The following is a 22,157-nucleotide window of genomic DNA, read 5'->3' as shown; positions in this document are numbered from 1 at the left end:
TCCTGATATTACAATGGCTGGCTCCACCCACCAGCTTTCCGCCGAGACAAACCAGCCAATCAGAAGGTTTCTTAAACCAAGGCGGGGGTGGAGAGGGGAAGAGAGGGGATCCTTCCCTCCAGGGGCGGGACTGGGTGATACACCTGTAATCCTAGTTACGCGCGCGCCTAGATTTAGGTATAAGGCCATCCGGGCAAAGAAAAGCGCGGGACCAATCTCAACCAATAAACCTGGCTTGTGTGGTGATGCACCTGTTACCCCAGATATGGGGGAGGCTATTTAGGTAGGTGAATCCCACTCCAAAGCCAATCCTATCTAACAAAAATAACTAAAGGGGGGGAAAAAAGGTTGGGGTGGCAGGAAAAAGTGCCTACCCTAGCAAGCCAGAAACCATGTGCTCAAACCTCAGCTCCGACCCCCTAAACCCCCTAAAAGTGTCCAGCCCCCATCCTCTTCCCCCCCTAAAAAAAGTGTCCAGAAGCACCAGACTTCTGATCGCTCCTGGTATGTCCTAGTTCTCTTTTGCTGCCTCTCCCCTCTTGTCTTTCTCCTTTCCCTCCTACTCTGGCTCAGCTCTCTATCCTTACGCTTTCTCTCTCCAGTATCTATTTTCCATCACCCAGTCTATCTAACGACTCGTCCAAATGACAGTAAGACAACGAATAAAGATTATTTAGCGAAAAATGAATGACTTCCCCAGGCCCCGAGGAAGCTCCCAATTGGGACAGATTGGATTCTCACTTCTCTCTCCTCTCTATCACCTGCCAGCCCCACCCTCCGGGACGAAGTCCGAGGCTTAGCTCCAGGCCTGGCTCCATCTGGCTCAGATCCCCAGCTGAGTTCCTTCCATACTGGCCCAGGAACTAGTGGGATTTTTGTTTGGTTTGGTTTTTTTTTTTTTTTTTTTTTTTGCGGGGGGAGGCGGGACAAAGATTTGAGCCTCCATTTCCTTCTCAATCCCACAGCCAAAGGCTCTGGGACCTTTCCACCTGCCTGGGGTTGTGTGCCCTCAGGTCCAATCCTGGACTTTGGGGTGAGAAACAGAATTGCATTGGGACCAGATGCCCACTGTAGACCTCAACACACTGCTAACCAAGTTTCTGTTGGGCCATTTGTATTACTCTGTAAGCCTGTTTAGTTTGGCTAACCCCTCTGCCTTGGCAGTAAGCCTTCCTTAGCTGAGCCATAGATGCCAGAAGTATCCCCCAAAAGGATTCAAAAGATGTAGCCCTCCCAAGATCCAAAAAGTTCACTCTCAAAATTAGCCAAGACCCGTGTTGTCACAAGAAATCATAATAGTGTTCATGAAGACAAAGTCTGCTGGTGGCCCTGGGAATGCAAGATGCGTCCATTCGCAGAGCACTAACCCGTGACATCAGGTGGGTAATATGAGAATTAGGTTTGCCAGCACTTACCAAGCAACAAAGATGGAGACCACAAATCCCTGTATGGACTGGACTCATATTTGTCACTTTGTCTGGTGTTTCCAGCCTCTTTGATAGCCACCCATGAAAGCCAACACTTCACAACCCTCTCACTGGCAGAGACTAGAGAGAATTGTTCAATGATCACAAAGCCAAACTCTGAAGACATAAAACAAGATGAAAAAAAAAGGCCTCCTACTTTTCTTCCTTATTATCGAAGACAGAGAAGAAAATCAAGGCCTGCTGGGAGGCAGGAATCATACCTAGAATAAATTCATATGACTCATGAAGCAAGCCAGATGCTTATAGCTGTAATTCTATCTACTCAAGAAAAAGGCTGGGGACCTGGAGGATTGAAGTTCAAAGCCAGCCTGGTCAGAGAAGTCTTCAAGATTCCAGCTCCAACGAACTAGGAAAATGTTAGATTGGAAGTGTGGCTCAAATGATAGAACACCAACTGGAAAAGCCAAAAGAGAGCATGAGGCCCTGAGTTCAAGTCCCAGTACCAACACATATAACAAACAAACAAAAACCCGTGCAAAAGAACTAAGTTTTACATTATTTTTCCTACCAATCTGAATTTAGGATTTCTTTTTTGCCTTCTTCCCCTTACCAGGCACTGCAGACAAGGATCTGAGAGAGCTGTCATAATTCTTACTTTAGTTTTTGTGGGCTCTTCCAGGATCTCACTCACAAGCTCCAGAGCAAGAGAAGTAACCCAACCCTTTAGAATTCCATCCTCTTACTAAATACGGTAGGAGAAGCAAAAATTTACTTCTATTCTCTTAAGTGTTTTTGGCTGAGCCTGACATATGACCAATTAACAAAAGAAAAGCATATAGGTTTTGCCCGGGTGTGCAAAGCATGAGAGTTTTCCTCCTCTGTCTTGAGGAAGAAAAATCATTAGAATGTCTTTCTCATATCTGCTGTTCAATTGTCTTTAACTCAAAATAATGCCAAATGGCACACTTGGGAAGGGCATCGTCTCTCATCCTTTAGTATCTTCTGATAAGCGGAGATTTCTTTGACAGCCCTGCTGGTCACTGCCATGCCTTTCACCCGTGCTAGCTTTGCACAGTGACACACCACCACTCTGTGGCTGAGTCCCCTGAAATGTTGCTGCTCTGTGTTACTCATGCTTTATGGACTTTGTTTCTTCTTTTGCCCACCCATCAAGTCACCACCATCACCCTCTTCCTCTCCTGGAGCCATGAAGAAGCTGCCAAGGAAAGCATCTGGGATTTAAGAAGCTGTGTTGATCTGTCAAGCACCCATCCCTACTCAAAGGCCAGTCAGTCCATCTCTCTCTAGGCTGCAACCTGGAAAGTGCTCCACCTGCCATATAGGAGCCCTCAGAGTTGAAAAGATGCCAAACAGGATACAAAATGGGATGTACTCTATGATTACGACTCAGCAGAAGTATCTGTGCCAATGGATTAACAGGGGAAATGAGTCAGTAAAAATGAAGTACAAGTGCATCTTGAAGATGGTAGGGCAGCTCAGTGTCACAAAGCTAGCTCATCTGCACATACTCTTCTCTCTGTGTGGGGGGGGTATACTAGGGCTTGACCTCAGGCCCTCTCACTCTCACTCAATTTTTTTTCTGCCAGCTGATGCTCTACCACTTGTGTGACACCTCTCATTCAGCTTTGTTGCTGGTTAATTGGAGACAGAGTCTTATGCACTTTTCTGGCTGGGCTAGCTTCAAACTTCAAGCCTCCTGAGTAGCTAAGATTACAGAGTTGAGCCACTGGTACCTAATTCCCCTCTTCTTGAGTGGGTTTCTCCGTGCCAGAGTTTCTCTTTTTTTTTTTTTTAAAGTCCTGTTCATAGTCTAAGGGTATCTTTTCTTTTCTCTGAAACAATACCCTAAAGCTACTTCAAGGATGCTTTTTTCCCTTGAAACAGATCAAAGTGTCAAGATTACATAATTCATATTGCCATCAATAATTCTCCAAGTTAAGTTCTTCTTCTAAGGTCTTGGGTTAGGGTAATGAGCCTCAGTTTTATTCTGTGGGATCCCTTACAAAGTCAGCTATTTCTGAGAATCAAATGTTTAATTTTTTTGTCATAAGAAGCTGATGCCTACATTTCATTCTCTTCCTTAAGGCAAGAACAAGTCTATAAGTTGTCAAGTGCAGTGATTGGGTTTTCTGTACAGTCTACAACAGAACCAATTTAAATGAGTTTCTGCTTCCTTCAGGCCACCTTTTTGATCCAGTAATCCATTTCTGAGGATTAATAACTACAGCAGAAAAAATGTAGCATACTAATGTGCTGGTTTAGTTTTAATAGTATGACATTGCTAGTTACACAAGAAAAGAATAATTATGGAGAAGAAAGGAAGGAAACAGGCCGGACTCGATCTTCCACAGGCAAGGACTGTTTATTGAGATAGAGCAGTGAGGGACACAGCTTTTCTGCAGGCTTAGAGACTATGTGTAGAGTTGGGATAGGAGCTGGGTTTTTATGAGGTCTGAGCAAAGAGGCAGAGGATAATGAAAAAGCCACTAGGTCAAGGGAGGTGGAGGGCTTTTCGGCTGGGCCCATGATGGAATGTTTACAACCAGGCTTAGATAGGCTTGCTGGAGTTAGGCAGTCTGCACTTATCTTTGGTGGGTTGCCAGGTATCTGTATGCACCTGGGAAACTAGGGTGGGAGTCAATCCTTCAATTAAAATGTCATGATTTAGGATGTGCTAGGATGACCACTGAAAATGATTCTCTCAGGTGAGCATTGGAGGCTCACACCTGTAATCCTAGCTACTGAGGCAGTTGAGATCTGAGAATTGAAGTTCAAAGCTAGCCCAAGAAGGAAACTTCACAAGACTCTTTTTCCAATTAACTACCAAAATTCTGGATGTACAGCTGTGGCTCAAGTGGTAAAGTGCTAGCCTTGAGCAAAAAATTATCAGGGACAGTGCCCAGACCCTAAGTTTAAGTCCAATGAGCAGTGTGCGACGTGAGCATGCATGCACACGCACGTGCACACACAAATGATGCTTTTGAAGACATGCTACCACATGGAGCAGTACTGGCATTAGTCAGCTACCGCTATATAACAAGTAACCTTAAAAACTCAGTCATAAGGCGGGCTGGGAAGGTGGCTCAGTGGTAGAGCGCTTTCCTTGCATGCATGAGGCCCTGGGTTTGATTCCTCAGCACCACATATGCAAAAAGAAAAAAAGTCGGAAGTGGTGCTGTGGCTCAAGTGGTAGAGCACTAGCCTTGAGCTGAAGAGCTGAGGGACAGTGCCCAGGCCCAGAGTTCAGGCCCCATGACCGGACCCAAAAAAAACAAAAACAAAAACTCAGTCATAAGACAAATGTTTATTTCTCAGTTATGTGTTTTCAAGTCAGCTGGGTTTTGGTTGATCTAGTTGGACTTGGTTGAGCTTGGCTCTAGCCTATGAGTTAAGTTTCCATGTCTCTCATTCCTCAATGATTAATAGGCCATGGAGGGCATGTTCTTTGTATGGAGGTAGTGGAAACCTAAGAGATCAAATACATAGCCTTTGTGCACATTGCAAAATACGAACATTTCCTTGGCTAAATAAGATCACGTGGCCAAGCCCACATCCCAGGTGTAGGAAAGTATCTATAGCTCTCATGTAAGGCACTATGAAGGGCATAGACATTGGAAGAGATGAACAATAATGCAATCTATAGTCTTACCTCTAAAAAAGTTAAATATTTATAGTGGTGATTATACAACTTGATTGTAACTATGTGAAAGTATTCTTCTATGAATGAAGCATAGAAATAAACACTCAAAAAGGTAAAAAAGTGCTAAGTTTGAATATTGAGAAGATTTAAGAACTTTTCCCCCTTTCTCCATTCCCCAACCTTATATAATAATTACCCTCCTTTTCTTCTTTCTAAACACTTTTTATCATGGGCAATGCTTGTTTATCTTATTTATTTTATTTTTGTGCCAGTATTGGGGCTTGAACTCAGGATCTGAGTTCTGTCCCTTAGCTTTTTTACTCAAAGCTAGTTTTCTACTCCTTGAGCCTCAGTTCTACTTCTGACTTTTCTGGTGGTTAATTTTGGCTGAGGGTTGCAGGGACTTTCCTGCAGGGGCTGACTTTGATCTGGAATCCTCAGCAGTCTCCTGAGTAGCTAGGATTATAAGCATAGCTACCAGAACACAGCAATCTTAGTTACTTTATTAAACAAATTATTTTATCCAACATATTAAGGCTATGTAGAAGAGGAAAGGAGAGAGAAGAGATGGCAAAGTATTTGGAGAAGCAGGGGGTAGATGAGAGTTGTTTCTGTGTAGTCCATGTCCAGGACTGCAGCCATAGGTTTAGACTTACCCTCTAGCTCAGATCCCTTTAGAGCAAAGCTCTGCTCATGGAGTCTAGGTTCTATGCTTTTGTTGAATGCTCAGATTAGCAAAAGCCTATTGGTCCCTACAATCCTCATCATAATTTAACAGAGTGGCATTTTTCCATCATATGTTAGTCTTTTGTGAGCTTAGCTGGCATAGTACTGTCACCAAGAGACTGATTTAGATTTAGTGGAATGAATAAATCAAATTTTGAACATGTAAACTTAAAGCCCACAGTCAATATGGAGATGTTAGTAAAACACCCAATCAGCATAACTGTCATGGAGGGCATCCTGCCACAAAATGGGCCAATGAGTCTGGAGTGTATTGGAAACACTGGGGGACCAGAGGTACAATCCAGGACATAGGTAGGAGAATAAATCAGGATGCATGATGGAACATTTGAGGAACTGATGTGATTTGAAGGCTGTGGGGACTACTCACTGGAAGTATCTGAGCAGAAGATTTCATAAAGTAGCTATTTGAGGATAACCCCTTCAGATGGCAGGATAAAAGCTGGATTGAGCTGGAGGAGGCAGCATGAGACCAGTGACACATGTGTTGTGATTGTGCAGAGAAGAAAAATGGACTGGGAAAGGAACAGGGTAACTGCTGAGGCTGAGCCTCAAGAGACAGCTCTGTGGTTCAGAGCCTCACAGATGTACCTAGATTTTCTTGTTTGCCAAAAGGAATAGCTGACACCTATGTAGGCAGAGAGACTCCCATGTTGTTTATAATCATTTTCAGAAGGCTTTCCTCTTTTCATAGAGCAGATAGAGGTGGCTAATGGCTCTTGAAGCAAAGCAGAGCTTTTGAAATTCCTCTGGCTGGGCACCTTCTGAACTAAGCCCAAACACAATATTCCTTTGAAGGCCTGAGAACTGCTGAACACTGTCTAAAACAATGTGATTGTCCTGAACACCTGCAGCCCTGCTGAACACCACCTCTGTTGCTTTGTGGGTGTGAATTAAGTTCATTTCTCTTAGGAGCACAGGCTGGTAGCGTCCTCTTTCCTCCGGTCTCGTGTATAGGACTGCTATATCCTTGGGCAGATAGCCCCATTGGAACAAGCTGTGACACTTTTCTGCCACATACTTTGCTATTTGTTCTGTGGTCATTTGGGTCTTGATTTCATACACCCCAGGTGGAGCCTGGGCACACATGGCTTCCTCATAGACAGCTTCCTGGAACAATGCCACACTATCTGGAGACACATGGGAGAGAGGGTTTTCTCTGATCCTTTCCATTTCTTCCTTCATGACCATTGCTATTTCCCAAGCACAGTGGATCCCATTGGTGATTGTTCTCCGAGGAAATTGAGCAGAAGGAGGCGGGAGGCCATTGACTTCTGCATGATGGACTTGGAAAGGGTCTAGAAAAAGCCAGAGGATCCTGTGCTGAGGGTTTTCACTTCCATCCCCCTTCTCCTTAGGGTGAGTGATGCTCCTGGCCTTCAGGTACCAATTTCCATATGTACTGCAGAAATTCTCTGTCTCATCCATCACTATGTGCTTAATCCTTGAGAAATCTCCTTGCATGAACACGTTCCGGGTCACAGCACGGAAGGGGGTTTGTTGGCTATGAGGAGGAAAGAGAAAACAGGGTTTTCAGGCATAAAAACAAAGGCATCAGTAGCACTGGAATTGGAATCAGAAGACTGAATTGGGGCCAGGTGCCAGTGGCACACGCTGGTAATCCTAACTTCTCAAGAGGCTGAGATCTGAGGATCACAGTTCAAAGACAACCCGGGCAGGAAACTCCGTGAGACTCTCATCTCTAATAAACCACTCAGAAAATCAGAAGTAGTGCTGTGGCACAAGTGGTAGAGAGCTTGCCTTGAGCTGAAGAGCTGAGGGACAGTGCCCAGGCCCGGAGTTCAAGCCCCACGACCAACAAAAGAAAAAGAAAAAGATTGGATTGGAATAAGAGGTTAATTCCCCCTTTGGAGGTGCATTCATCAACTTACTAGTGTCAACACCACAAAACAGCTACATTGACAAGTCACTTGACAGAATGCAGAATCTTATACCCTATCTTTATGAAGTATTTACTTCAATCTGTATGTGAAACTTCCATTATTACAAAGGAGGTAGGAGATTTTATTATCTCTATTAGTATCCATTTTTGCTACTTGACAATCCTTGAAGACAAGACCCTTACTGCTAAACAAAAGCTCACAAATGATTTTTTTTTTCTCAGTCACAGGCCTGAATTCTGGGCCTAGGTGCTGTCCCTCAGCTCTTCAGCTCAAGGCTAGCAGTCTACCACTTGAGCCACAGTGCCACTTCCGGATTTATCTGCTTATGTGATGCTGAGGAATCAAACCCAGGGCCTCATACATGCAAGATAAGCACTCTACCAGTAAGCCACCTCCCAGCTCCTCAAAAGTAATTTATGTTACCATATTTTTAAACTTTTTGTTCTTTTTTTTCTTTTTGCTTATGTGGTGCTGAGGAATCAAACCCAGGGTCTCATACATGCAAGATAAGCATTCTACCACTGATCCACCTTCCCAGCCCCCCAAACTTTCTGTTCTTTTACAGATCTGGAAAGCAGTCACCTAGAGGTATACCACAATATTTTTTGGTCAGTTGTGGGGCTTGAACTCAGAGTCTGGGCACTGTCCCTGAGGTTTTTTTTGCTCAAGGCTAGTGCCCTACCACTTTGAGCCACAGCTCCACTTCCAGTTTTTGAGTGATTAATTGGAGATAAAAGTCTCACAGGGACTTTTCTGCCTGGCCTGGCTTTGAACCACAACTCTCAGATCTCTGCCTTCTGAGTAATTAGGAATACAGGTCTAAGCTACTAGTGCCCAGCTTATATCACAATCTTTATGAAGGAATTCAAATTTCTTCTAAAACAAATTCTATTTCTTCCCTTGCTTTTTAATACAAACCAGTTTCTTGTCTTCTCTAATTTGAATTCAAGGATGAGCACAAGTTCCTAAAGATTCCCTGATTTTACATGAGCTATTTCTGTGTTTTAATTATGAACTATTTTTGCTTTCCTCCAGTTTGAACTGTGCAGGCTCTTGAAAAAATGCTCTGATTCTTAGCCATCTCTGCATCTCCCCTCATATTAGAGGTTCAATAGGTATTTGTCAAATTAGCCTTTCAACTGACAGTTTAAAAAAATCTGTAAAGCTTAATGGCAAATATAGCCCTTAGCACAATTTACAAGATCCTCGGGAATCTAATATCTCCCTCATTTCCAATATCACTATCTGCCTTATACCCACCCCCAGACCTACCATTCTGGTCTGTAGTGTCTACATGTCTTTGAATTTGCTGGTTTTTTTTTTTAACTTAGAAAGTCTTCCTCATTCTATTTTCTTCTTTGTGTGTGTGTGTGGGGGGGGGTCAGGAGGGTGTCTCAATATGTAGCTCAAGATGGCCTCAGACTTTAAACCCTCCCAGTCTCTTGAGTATTGAGATTACAAATATGTGTGCCACCATACCCAATTTTCTACTGGTCCCTTCCTTCCTTCTTTCCTTTCTTTCTTCCTTCCTTCCTTCTTTTTCTTTCTTTCTTCCTTCCTTTCTTCATTCCTCGCTTCCTCCCTCCCCCTTTCTTTCTCTCTCTCTCTTTCTCTTTCTCTTCCTTCCTTCCTTCCTTCCTTCCTTTCTTTCTTTCTTTCTTTCTTTCTTTCTTTCTTTCTTTCTTTCTTTCTTTCTTTCTTTCTTTCTTTCTTTCTTTCCTTCTTTCTTTCTTCTTATACTGGGGCTTGAATTTAGGGCCTTATGTTTAGTAAGCTGGTATATTCTACCACTTGAGCCATGTCTCCAGCTCTGCTTTTCTGCAGGCTATTTTGGAGAGTCTAGAGAACCCTTTCTGCCTGGGCTGACTTCAAACCTTGATCTCCAGAATTTAGCCTCTAGATTAGCTAAGGTTATAGGCATCAGTCACTAGTACCTGGCTTGTACTAGTTTATTAGGAGTGTGCCTAAAGGTCTCTTTCACTGACAAGTAGTTGCTGCTCTACTTCTAGCCTAAAATAAATCTGTCTTTATTATAACACACACAACATACACACACACACACACACACACACACACACACACACGTGCTCATGTGCACACACACAACATACACACACACGCACACACGTAGTGCTCATGTGCACACACACACAACATACACACACACACATACGTGTGTGTGTATGTTGTGTGTGTGTGCACATGAGCACTAGTCCTGGGACTTGAACTCAGTTAGACCCTCGGCACTGTCCCTGAACACTTTTCTTAACAGCTAGTATTCTACCACTTGAGCTATAGCTCCACTTCTGACTTTTTTGGTAGTTAATTGGAGATAAGAGTCTCACAGACTTTCCTGCCTAGGCTGGCTTTGAACTTCAGTCTTCAGATCTCAGCCTCCTGAGTACTTAGGGTTATATGCATGAACCTTAAATAATTTTTAATGGTAAGGTCTTCAGTATGTTTTTTCCGCTAACACTAAATGTAACACAGTGTTTAAATATGAATGATGCTCAAAAATATACCTGGAGGGCTGGGAAGGTGGCTCAGTGGTAGAGTGCTTGCCTTGCATGCATGAGGCCCTGAGTTCAATTCCTCAGCACCAGATAAGCAGAAAAAGCCAGAAGTGGCACTATGGCTCAAGTGGTAGTGCACTAGCCTTGAGCTGAATTGCTGAGGGACAGCACCCAGGCCCAGAGTTCAGGCCCTACGACCACCACCAACAACAACAAAGTATACCTGGAAACTGTAACCATTCTATATACCACCTTTATAATAACAATTTAAAAATTAAAAAAGAAACAGGTTAAAGTTTTAAAAAAAGATAACTGGAGTCAACCCTGGGCTGGTTGCTCATAGCAGTAATCCTCACTACTCAGTAAGCTGAGATTTAAGGATTATAGCTAGAAGCCAACCTGGGTAGGAAAGTCTGTGAGATTCCTATTTCCAACTAACTGCTAGAAAGCTGAAAGCAAAGCTGTGGCTTGAGTGGTAAAATACTAGTCTTTTTTTTTGGGGGGGGGGTCCAGTCGTGGGGCATGAACTCTGGGCCTGGGCACTGTCCCTCAGCTCTTCAGCTCAAGGCTAGCACTCTACCACTTGAGCCACAGCGCCACTTCCAGCTTTTTTCTTTTTGCTTAGGTGGTGCTGAGGAATCTAACCCAGGGCCTCATGCATGCAAGGCAAGTGCTCTACCACTGAGCCACCTTCCCAGCCCTGAGATTTTAATCAGAATAAATTCTGCCTGCTTTCTAAAATTATCAGTGTAAAGTAAGTCAAATGGATCAAAATATTTTATAAACAATATCAATGATTTCTATATTTGAGTCATAAGTAACTAATCTTACAATTTTAAAACATTAAATATCAGGCAAAAAAAGTATCTTCAAAGCAAAAAGGATTCATTTCTACTTTTCTTAGATTTAAGACCACAGATTGTGGGGAAAACATTTCTAGGTCAACAAATGTAAAGTTATGCATACTAAGTTTATTTATAACATTTTAAAAACTTGAACAGTATAAATTATCCACTTATAATTAAACTACCTGGCCATTTAGAACCATTTATTTTGGCTTGGGTGCTTAAATTTACTCAACAAAGAGTCATTGCCAAATTTGCTTATTTATTTTTTACCAAGACTGGGGCTTGAACTCAGGGCCTGGGCACTGTCCCTTAGCCACAGCTCTAGTTCTGGCTTTTTGCTGGTTAATTGGAGATATGAGTCAGATGGACTTTCTTATTTGGGCTAGCTAGCTTCAAATTGTAATCATTAGAGCTCAGCCTCCTGAGTAGCTAGGATTGCAGGTGTGAGCCATGAGTGCTTAGCCCCTCCCAATTTTAAACTGATTTAAAGTAAATAGAAAATACAAATTACTTTTGTGGCACTGTTGTAAAGATTAAGTATGTTTTTGTTTTTAGTTTAGTAAAACTCTCACCTCACCAAACCCTTGAGGGAGTCACTTTCACAAACATAGAGGATCTCTTTTGGTTTGCAATGGAAGAAGTCTTTAATTTTCCCCATGATCTTCGTGGCCAGGGCTGTCTTCCGGGTTCCTGGAAAGCAGTGGATGAACAATTCCCGAGTTTCATGAAGGCTCTGAGAAAGCAACTCACACTGCTCTGTTACAAGCAGGTCGAAGTACTCACAGCCCAGGCAGTCACTCAGAAGAGATGTAGAGCAGAAGGAGATGACCACAAGGGCCTGCAAGATGTCCTCCACTTCTTCACTGGAGAGCCTGTAGGACTGGGGGTAGTACATAGGGAATTCACAAGGTCCATCTGGCCAGCTGGTCAGAGGTGTCAGCCTTGGAATGACGCACACCTTCCCTGTATAGCCACCCTCAGTTTGCAGTTTCTGCTTTAACTGCAGGGCAGTGTCTTTGGCATATTGAAGACCTCCCATCCAGCTAGCATCTTTAAAGATGGTATAGAGTACCAAGGGGCTGTTAACGGCTATCAAGAGTGCATCACACAGGACATTTTCCTCTTTCCTTAAACCAATATCGCTAGCCCAGCTTCTAGAAAATATCACAACCCCCTGAGAACAAGGATAGATCTGTGTCTTCATGAATTGCTCCAGTCCTTCATGATCTGAGAATAACTGCCGACAGAGAGATTCTGGTTGAAATCGCATCTCTTCCTGTGTCACTGAAAATTCAAAGAACTGAAGTTACTAAAACTGACAAAAGCATAAAACATGGTTAAATACAGATTGTTGTGGCCACAAAACTATGAGTTTCCTTGCTGCAAAGTCAGCATCCCAGCGCTGGAAAGTTGGCTCAGTGGTTGAGTGCTTGCCTTGCATGCATGAGGCCCTGGGTTCGATTCCTCAGCACCACATAAGCAGAAAAAGCCAGAAGTAGCGCTGTGGCTCAAGTGGTAGACTGCTAGCCTTGAGCTGAAGAGCTGAGGGACAGTGCCCAGGCCCATAGTTCAGACCCCACAACCAACTTAAAAAAAAAAAGGCAACATCCCAGCAGGAGGCTGAGATCTGAAGATCGAGGTTCAAGGCCAGCCTAGGCAGGAAAGACCGTGAGACTCTTATCTCCAATAAACCACTCAGAAAACTGGAAGTGGTACTGTGGCTCAGTAGTAGAGTGTTAGCCTTGAGTTGAAGAGCTGAGGGACAAAATGCCCAGGTCCAGAGTTCAAGCCCCACAACAGACAAAAAACAAAAAACAAAGGCAGCATCCTCTTGGCATAGCCCAAGGCTACAGGAGGAATTCCAGCTCTAACCTGGAGAAAGCTATCTGAGAGGGATCTTCACAAAACCTTTTCCTCAAGCCCAGATGCTCCACGACTTACAGGAAGTCACTGCTTCCTCCCTAGGCCTTTCTGGGACACTGATGCTTTGGGGGAAACTAAAACTTCTCCTTTAGCACAGCAAATTTTTAATGATCAGCAATTTATCCCCCTACCTAGGGGACCTCTGACAAACTGGCAAGTTTTTTATTGTTATAACTAGAGAGATGGTATTAGTATCTACTGGGCAGAGGCCAGGAATGCTGCCAACAGCCTACAATTAATTACCTGGCACTCACAACTCCCTGACAAAGAATTATGACAATAGTGTGGAGGCGGAGAAACTCTGCTTTAGCAGTTCAGAGGACTCTGTGGCTCTTTCTGAAAACCAGGAAACAGTTCTCATGGTATAGACGTAAGGTATGCTAGCGCTCTCAGATTTGGAGAATGAAAGCAACATGGGACTGGAAACCAGGAAGCATATGTAAGTTTAGTAATGAAAAAAAAAAACATATGTAATATGTAACATATAATATCTAGCACATATATTATATATACTAGAAGTACATGATAAAATGTGATACATTAATATATTGTATATAAGATACATTGTTTTACTATCATATAGATATATTATTATATAGTACTAATCCTATAGCTATATATAATAAATATTGTATATTATTACATTGTATTATATATTACACATTATTATATTGTATATAGTTGTGTAATCATATATAGTATGTATATTCTATATAATATGTTACATAATGTAATATATAATGTAATATTAATGTATATTATTTCAGGCTCATGATGTCTGAAAAGTTCTATATTTGTTCTTCCTTAAGAAGAAACACTTGGATTAACTCACACCAACTCCTCCCAAGTTTATTATTTTGTGCTTGTTTATTTTTGAGGTACTGGGGAATCAAACCCAGGGCCTTTACATGTTTGGCAAGAGCTATTTACCCCTGGAACTGTGAATTTCATAGTTTCCTACTTCATTTTACAAAACAAATCATCTGTTCGCCTGAAATCAAAAGGAAATACCTGAGTTTGAGTCAGGACTGGGTTATGTATTGAGACTCTATCTCAGATAAACAAAGCAAAACAGGAATACCTGGAAACACACGTTGTTGCAGATCCTTCTTAAATTCCAGGACTTTTGTGGGATATGCTGGGCTTCTTGGTGCAGAAGAGGCTGGTGAAAGCAGGTGAGCACTGTGGTCTCTGGCCAAACTGGAAGGAGCTAAATAATCACATGGAAACTAGTTTTAGACAAAAAAAAATTTTTTTTGTTGTTCATGGGGCTTGAACTCAGGGTCTGGGCACTGTCCCTGAGCCCTTATGTTCAAAGCTAGAGCTCTACCACTTGGAGCTACAGGGCCACTTCTGGCTTTTTTGGGTAGTCATTTGGAGATAAGAGCCTCACAGACTTTACTGCCTGGGCTGGTTTTAGTGCCTGGCTACATGTTGTTTTAATTGTAAGTCTTCATCCAAGGCTAGATGGTTCAGAAAGCATAGGATCTCTAGCTTAGGGATGTGGGGGAGGAAAGGGGAAAAGGGAGAGAGAAGGAGAAAGGGGAGAGGGAAAGAAAGAGAGAGGGACCTCTAACAAATTTAGGACAATAAAAAAAGATTATAGGAAGTGATGCTGTGGTTCAAGCAGTAGAGCGCTTGCTTTGAGCTTAAGAGCTCAGGAACAGTCTCCAGGCCCAGAGTTCAAGCCCCACAACCAATAACAACAACAAAAAAAGATTATAATCACTCAAGTCTTGGATTTAAACTTCTTTTGTCCAATTGTGAACATATTTACCCTAAAGCAAGCTGGTAAACTCAGTTTGGTCTTTAAGTCCTTTGGGGTGGATTAGAAATCACCAAGGTTGATTCCAGTCAGGGAAGTACCAGGGAAGTACTAGGTGTCCTGCACTACCATCCCCCAGTCCAGTACTACTTTTTGAATCATTCCCCCACATGATGGTATTCCAAACTCAAGGGTTTGCTATGTTAGCTCTTAGTGTTATTGGAACAGTTCAAATTCTTCAAAAATGGTTTCCTTGAAAGGCTTCGAGCAGAGTCATTTTTAAACAGTGTTTCTCTGAAAATGAGTGAAATTGTTTCTATTTAGGAAAATTACCCTGCAATTTTTTGACCAACCTTTTTTTTTTTTTTTTTTTTTGGTCGGTAGTGGGACTTGAACTCTGGGCCTGGGCGCTGTCCCTCAGCTCTTCAGCTCAAGGCAAGCGCTCTACCACTTGAGCTACAGCGCCACTTCCGGTTTTCTTGTGGTTTATTGGAGATAGGAGTCTCACAGTCTCTCCTGCCCGGGCTGGCTTTGAACCGCGATCCTCAGATCTCAGCCTCCTGAGTAGCTAGGATTACAGGCGTGAGCCACCAGCGCCCGGCTTGACCAACCTTTACCTTGCATAAAAAGGAAATTTCACTAATTCATAGCAGATAGTATGCTATAACTCTCCCAATATAGACTGAAATTCATGCATTGCTTGACCCCAAAGAGATCAAATTCTCGCCAGAAGTCAGTGGCTCATGCCTGTAATCCTAGCTATTTAGGGGATGAGATCTGAACATCGAGGTCCAAAGCCAGCCAGGCAGGAGGAAAGTCCATGTGACTCATATCAGCAAAAAGCTGAAAGTGGGGGTGTGGCTCAAGTGGTAGAGTGACAGCCTTGAGCATAAAAACTAAGGTATAGCACCCATGCCAGGAGTTCAGGCTCTATTTACCAACACATAGACACACAGACACACACACACACACACACACAGACACAGACACACACACACACAGAGGTCATAAACAAATAATAGTAGAAACTAAAGGATATTTTTTTAAACTAAAGAATATTAGAACTAAATTTGGGACAGCCAGGTGCTGGTGGCTCACACCTGTAATCCTAATTTCCTAATTATTCAGAAGGCTGAGATCTGAGAATATTAGTTCAAAGCCAGCCCAGGAAGAAAAGCCCATGATATTCCTTTTTTTTTTTGGGGGGGGGGTCCGGTCATGGGGCCTGAACTCTGGGTCTGGGCACTGTCCCTCAGCTATTCAACTCAAGGCTAGCACTCTACCTACCACTTGAGCCACAGTGCCACTTCTGGCTTTTTTCTTTTTGTTTATGTGGTGCTGAGGAATCGAACCCAGGGCCTCAGGCATGCAAGGCAAGCGCTCTACCACTGAGCCACCTTCCCAGCCTCAGCCCATGATATTCTTAGCTCTAATTAACCACCAGAAAACCAGAAATGGAGCTCTGGCTCAAAGTGGTAGAGTCCTAGCCTTGAAGAAAAAGAGCTCAGGGACAGCGCCCAGGCCTTGATTTCAAGCTCCACAACTGACAAGAAAAATTTAAATAAATAAATATATATATGGAAAAATTCTGTCATGGAAGAACATTTGAAAACATAAACAATTTTAGTAAAAGTTAAATATTATTTAAGATAAATATATGACTGAATACCAGAAGAGTAGAGGAAAGGGATCCTTCCTATGGAAGGGACAATGATTCTCTCTTCCTCTTTACCTGACTGAGCATCCAGCATCATGACCACCCAGTGCTCAGCTGTCAGCCTTGTGACAGAATTTTCCATCATGATCCAGGAATCCGGATCCTCTGCAAACACCACACAGCAGAAGGGCTCTACTCGAACCACACAGACATAACCATACAGGGCATCTCTTTGGTAGACATTTATGATTTTGGTAGTGAACTTGACCTTGGGTTTCTTATGGCAGAAGTGATATGTAGGCAACTTTTCTATGTAGTTTTCAATTTCATTTTTCAATAAGTCAGGATTCACTTTTTCTTTCTTACATCCAAACACTTCTTTGCTCTTGTCATCAACCCCAATAATTAGGTATCCCCCAAGAGTGTTGGCAAATGCAGAAACATAGTGAGGTAGCCTTTCTTTAATCCGAGGGACAATCTTCTTGCTGGTGAACCTTTTAAACTCGACGTGTGTTGACTCGGTAAAGTTGAGCTTCTCTTTATACCTAAGTCTATCCCTTTCAAAGAATTCTGAGGCAGCCACCTTCATATCTTCCTCCTCTTGAATATATCTGTTTAGGGTTCTCTGAGGAGTATGTAAGTCCCATGTGCCTCTTTGGGCTCTAGATGCCTTCTCTCTAAGAAGTTCCAGGGCATTGCTTGCGTTCAGGTTGATAGCAGAGGTCACATCTCTCCGATATAAATTGGAGTGCAAGCTACAAATCTTCACTGGGAGGCTGCAAACATCTGGGTTCCATGCCTTCACAAAAATCAGGAGAAGGTCTCCCTGCTGTGTATAGTCAAGGTACTTCTGTGAGCCTGAAGGCAGGAGCTTCTGAAAGGAAGTTTCTAAATCTTGTCCCAGCCCATGGGATCGATAATTGTAGGTTCTATCATCAGTCTCTGCCTTAATCACGCCCCCTCCAGAATTTAGCAGTGCACAGATAGCCTTGATGATCTTCAGATTCTCATTTCTTTTCAAACAGCTATTGGTCATCATCTTCCTATTCTCTTCTCCAAAGGTGACTCTGCCCACTGACACAATCTTCTCAGCAAAGAGCATTTCTATGTCAGCCTGGAGGCTTTCCATCCCAGCAGCCCTTCTGAACTCCAAACAACAACAGAAAAGGCTTCTACAAATAACAAGGACAGAGGTGTTTTTTCTGCCTTAGTGAGAATTTCAGAGATGCTAATATTTTCTTTGAACCTATAAATGATTGAATATACACTTTAACATTGGAAATAATCTTTGATACTACTCATTCCTAACAAAAGTATCCTTAACCTTTTTATTTTTAGCAAGAATAAGCCTAGATTTTAAGTCAACGCTTAATATTTTGCCATATGGGAAAATTACATGGCTGAAATGTTCAATCATCATCCAATAATATCAGAAAGCAGTAACTTTGAGCCCAGAACAGTTATTTTATTAAAGAATAAGTCAGGGGCTGGGAAGGTGGCTCAGTGGTAGAGCACTTGCCTTGCATGCCTGAGGCCCTGGGTTCGATTCCTCAGCACCACATAAAGAAAAAAGCTGGAAGTGGCACTGTGGCTCAAGTGGAAGAGCGTTAGCCTTGAGCTGAAGAGCTGAGGGACAGCGCCCAGGCCAAGAGTTCAGGCCCCGCCGGGCACTGGTGGCTCACGCCTGTAATCCTAGCTACTCAGGAGGCTGAGATCTGAGGATCGCGGTTCAAAGCCAGCCCGGGCAGGAGAGACCGTGAGACTCCTATCTCCAATAAACCACCAGAAAACCGGAAGTAGTGCTGTAGCTCAAGTGGTAGAGCACTCGCCTTGAGCTGAAGAGCTGAGGGACAGCGCCCAGGCCCAGAGTTCAAGCCCCATGACCGACAAAAAAAAAAAAAAAAAAAAAAAAAAGAGTTCAGGCCCCATGACCGGATTCCCCCCCCCCAAAAAAAAGAGTAAGTCATAGCCCACACTTGTAATCCTGGCTACTCAAGAGGCTGAGATCTGAGGATCATGGAGCGAGCCCAGGCAGGAAAGTCTGTGAGACTCGTATCTCCAATTAACTATGTAAAAAGCAGGAAATGAAGCTGTGGCTTAAGTGGTAGAGCATGAGCCTTGCGGGGGGGAAAAAAAGCCAAGGGACAGCATCCAGGCCCCAAGTTCAAGTTCCAGTAACAGCATAAAAAATGTATTTTATTAGCGAATATGCAGAAGTAGAAGTTGAAATCAAATAATGATTCTATTCATGTTTCAAGGGGGAAAGAAGCAGTAGAGAATTAAGGGAGTGTAGAAGATGTTGCTATAAAAAAGACTGTAGAAGCCAGGCGCTGGTGGCTCACATCCGTAATCCCAGTTACTCAGGAGATCTGAGGATCACAGTTCAAAGCCAGCCCAGGCAGGAAAGTCCATGAGATTTATATCTCCAAATGACTACCAGAAAACCAAAAGTGGCGCTGAGGCTCAAGTGGTAGAAAGCTAACCTTGAGCTGAAGACTGCAGGGACAGTGCCTAAGCCCAGAGTTCAAGCCCCACGATTGACCAAAAAAAAAAAAAAAAAAGAGAGAGAGAGAAACTGTAGAAGATTGTGTTATATTAAAAAAACACACACACATTAATCTGGACATGGTGGTACTTGCTTATAATTCTAACTCAAGAGGCTGAGGAACAAGGAAAAAGTTAGAAGCCAGCCTAAGCTACCTAGTGAAAAGCTATCACACACACAAAAAAAACCCAACAAATGACCATGTAATTGCTTGAACAACTCCAGTAACTAGTGATGCATTATAATTTCTTTTCTTTTCTTTTTTTTGGGGGGGGTCCAGTCGTGGGGCCTGAACTCTGGGCCTGGGCGCTGTCCCTCAGCTCTTCAGCTCAAGGCTAGTGCTCTTGAGCCACAGCGCCACTTCCGGCTTTTTTCTTTTTGCTTATGTGGTGCTGAGGAACCGAACCCAGGGCCTCATGCATGCAAGGCAAGCACTCTACCACTGAGCCACCTCCCCAGCCCGCATTATAATTTCAATGTGTTCCATTGTATTTTCTTCCTTACTTTCAGCTGCAATTTGTCTCTCTGCAACTTTTACCAATGGGACCTGTAACACAAATCTAATTAACTTTGAACTTGCTGGGCCTATGGCCTTATGACTCCCAAGTCTTCTCGATGTTACATGGATACTGATAACCATGAAAGTATGTTTTCTGAGATTCTAGATCCGGTTGAATAGCCTTTCTACCCTTCCAGATTTCCCAATCATTTACCTTTATATTTTTCTCATTAGCTACCTTTATACTGTCCTTGGTGAACTCAAGACTATAAACTGAACCTAAAATTAGATCGATGAGATTTAGGGGAAAAAGTTCTCTTACCTGATGCTCTTGGAGTTTTCTCTTGCTGCTTCAGTTTCACATCTGGCACTGGTCTCAATGTTTGCCTTCTGTCAAGGCCCCTGTTGCCTTGTGATATCGGCCTGGGAGGAGCAGGAACTCTGCCAGACTCCTCCAGTCTTCATAACATGGACTCACTGAGGAAGACTGATAAGGACTCAAGAAGTGTCTATGTCAGGGCCTGACCTCAGGGAGTGAATCAGGGTTTCATAATGGGAAAACTCAAGGGTCTTCAAATGAGCAGTCAAAAATTGAAGCCCCTAAGACAATGATGATCTGTTCCACACATCCTAGAAGTACCTTCTGCCCTGGTTAATTTTGTTAGCAAAACTCTACTAACTACATTCATTTCAAGTTAGGCTATGCTGTACATATTCATTTCAAAAAACATTAACTTATTTTCCACCTTTCATATTGTTTATTCTATGTAATTTTTATTCTTCTCTTACTCTTTGATAGACATAAGACCTAGTGTAGTAAAATGCATAGAAATGTTGGTGGTCACTGAGTTGAGGATGATAGGCAAATTTTGATTTAAGTTTGTGTGTGTGTGTGTGTGTGTGTGTGTGCACTAGTATTGTGGTTGAACTCAGGGCCTGGTTACTTTCCTTAGCTTTCTCACTCAAGGTTGGTATTCGAACACTTGAGTCACAGCTCCACTTCTGGCTTTTTGGTGGTTAATTGGAGAGAGGAGACTCCTAGACTTTTCTGTCCAGGCTGATTTTGAACTGAGAGCTTCAGATCTCAGCCTCCTGAGTAGCTGGGATTATAGGTATGTACCAACAGTGCTAGGCTCAGAACCCTTACTTTATTTGTGTTCATTTCCACTTCTTAATAGTCATATGGCACTGCCTATGTGCTCACCAGACAGAAAGTATCAGATACCTGCTGAAAGGGCTAGCTTTGTCCTTGATCTCTTGACCCACAAGTGTTTCCATTTCAACCTTAATTATTTCATAGAAATGACTGGATATGTGTAGTTAGATAACATAGTTACCAATAGCAACAGCCTGGGTTCCACCATGCCATTACTGGGCTCTGGTAAGTTCCCTTACATCCATTCTTTCCTCTATTTGGGAATATGTAGGGTGTTCAAATGCTGCCCTTACATTCTAGCTGGGAGACCTTGGTTAAACTAACCTAAACGTCACAATCTTTCTTATAATAGTGCCTTCTCCACATTTTAAGGATAAAATGAGATGCTACACATAGTGAATAGCATAGAATGTCAGCCTTTTCTTCATTAATCCATGATCGAATAATCAAGCACCTTCCAAAACCAGTACAGTGCCCCTGGCAACCCAAAATAGTGCATTTAGTGATTGCTTCATTTGGGTCAAATATGGACTCTTCTTATATAATCCTCTCAATGCCTGAAAGACAGGCATTTTTTTTACTACCTTATAAATGAAAGAATTGATCAGAAAGTAAAGCTCAGGGTTACCTATAAGCAGAGCTGGGATTTGAACATTGGGTTATCTGATCCAAAGCTCATCTCATTCTGCCACACAGCTGACAGCTGGAAGGAGACACATGCCTATTACCCTCTCTAGAGGGAAAAGATATAAACAACTCCTAACAGTTCAACATCTACCAGTAACATTGCCTGAGCACTCTGATTGCTAAGCATTATTTTCATTCATCTTTAACAACTTTGTTAGATGATATAATTATCTTATTAAAAAATAAAAGCTGGAAGTGGCGCTGTAGCTCAAGTGGTAGAGCGCTTGCCTTGAGCTGAAGAGCTGAGGGACAGTGCCCAGGCCCAGAGTTCAAGCCCATGACCAACCAAAAAAAAAAAAAAAAAAAAAAAAAAGCTACTACCACTGGGTGTTGCTGTTGGCTCATGCCTGTAATTCCAGCTAACAGGAAGCTGAGATCTGAGGATCAAGAGTCAAAACCAGCTCAGGCAGAAAAGTTGGTGAGACTTTCATCTCCAATTAATCACACAAAAGCCAGACCAGGAGCTAAGGCTCAAATAGTAGAATGCTAGCCTTACGTGGAAAAAGACAAACAAGGGAAGGAAGGCCCTGAGTTCAAGCCTCAGGACCTGAACAAAAACAAACAAACAAACAAACAAACAAAAAAACAGATAAGGACAGGCACTCAACTCAAGCCTATAATCCTAGCTTCTCAGAAGGCTGAGGTAAGGGGATCCAGATTCAAAGCCAGCCCAGGAAGGAAAGTCTGTGAGACTCTTGTCTCCAATTAACTGCCAAAAAGCTGGGAGTAGCACTATGGCTCAAGTGGTCAGGGACTGACTAGCTTGAGCAAAAAAATACTAAGGGACAGTTCTCTAGTGCTGAATGCAAGCCCCAGTACTCAAACAAA

General features: G+C 42.8%; 1 protein-coding gene across 2 annotated transcripts; it reads right to left on the bottom strand.

Annotated features, from left to right (window-relative positions):
• Positions 1 to 3,724: 3,724 nt before the first annotated feature.
• On the bottom strand, positions 3,725 to 19,877 carry LOC138830651 (protein SLFN14-like). 2 transcript variants are annotated; one of them, XM_070027184.1, is made up of 5 exons: positions 19,809 to 19,877; positions 16,518 to 17,614; positions 14,102 to 14,230; positions 11,670 to 12,381; positions 3,725 to 7,336 (listed from the first exon to the last, which is right to left on the bottom strand). In XM_070027184.1, exons 2-5 carry the CDS (start codon positions 17,569 to 17,571, stop codon positions 6,502 to 6,504), a joined length of 2,730 nt encoding a protein of 909 aa, XP_069883285.1. In that variant the 5' UTR covers positions 17,572 to 17,614; positions 19,809 to 19,877; the 3' UTR covers positions 3,725 to 6,501. The 2 variants fall into 2 exon arrangements, with proteins under 2 accessions (XP_069883285.1, XP_069883284.1); XM_070027183.1 differs by having other exon boundaries at positions 16,518 to 17,688; positions 19,809 to 19,834.
• Between the last annotated feature and the right edge of the window lie 2,280 nt (positions 19,878 to 22,157).

Source organism: Dipodomys merriami, unplaced genomic scaffold (assembly GCF_024711535.1).
Source record: "Dipodomys merriami isolate MVZ:Mamm:240054 unplaced genomic scaffold, mDipMer1.0.p SCAF_19, whole genome shotgun sequence".
Classification (NCBI taxonomy): Eukaryota; Metazoa; Chordata; class Mammalia; order Rodentia; family Heteromyidae; genus Dipodomys; species Dipodomys merriami.
This window is presented reverse-complemented; position numbering and strand designations above follow the sequence as displayed.

Coding starts and splice junctions, on each gene's coding strand:
- LOC138830651 (XM_070027184.1), bottom strand. CDS start 17,571: ATGGAAAGCCTCCAGGCTGACATAGAAATGCTCTTTGCTGAGAAGATT. Junction 14,231..16,517: donor GATGCTGGATGCTCAGTCAG/GTAAAGAGGAAG, acceptor GTGATTATTTAG/CTCCTTCCAGTTTGGCCAGA. Junction 12,382..14,101: donor GCAACAACGTGTGTTTCCAG/GTATTCCTGTTT, acceptor TTGAATTTTCAG/TGACACAGGAAGAGATGCGA.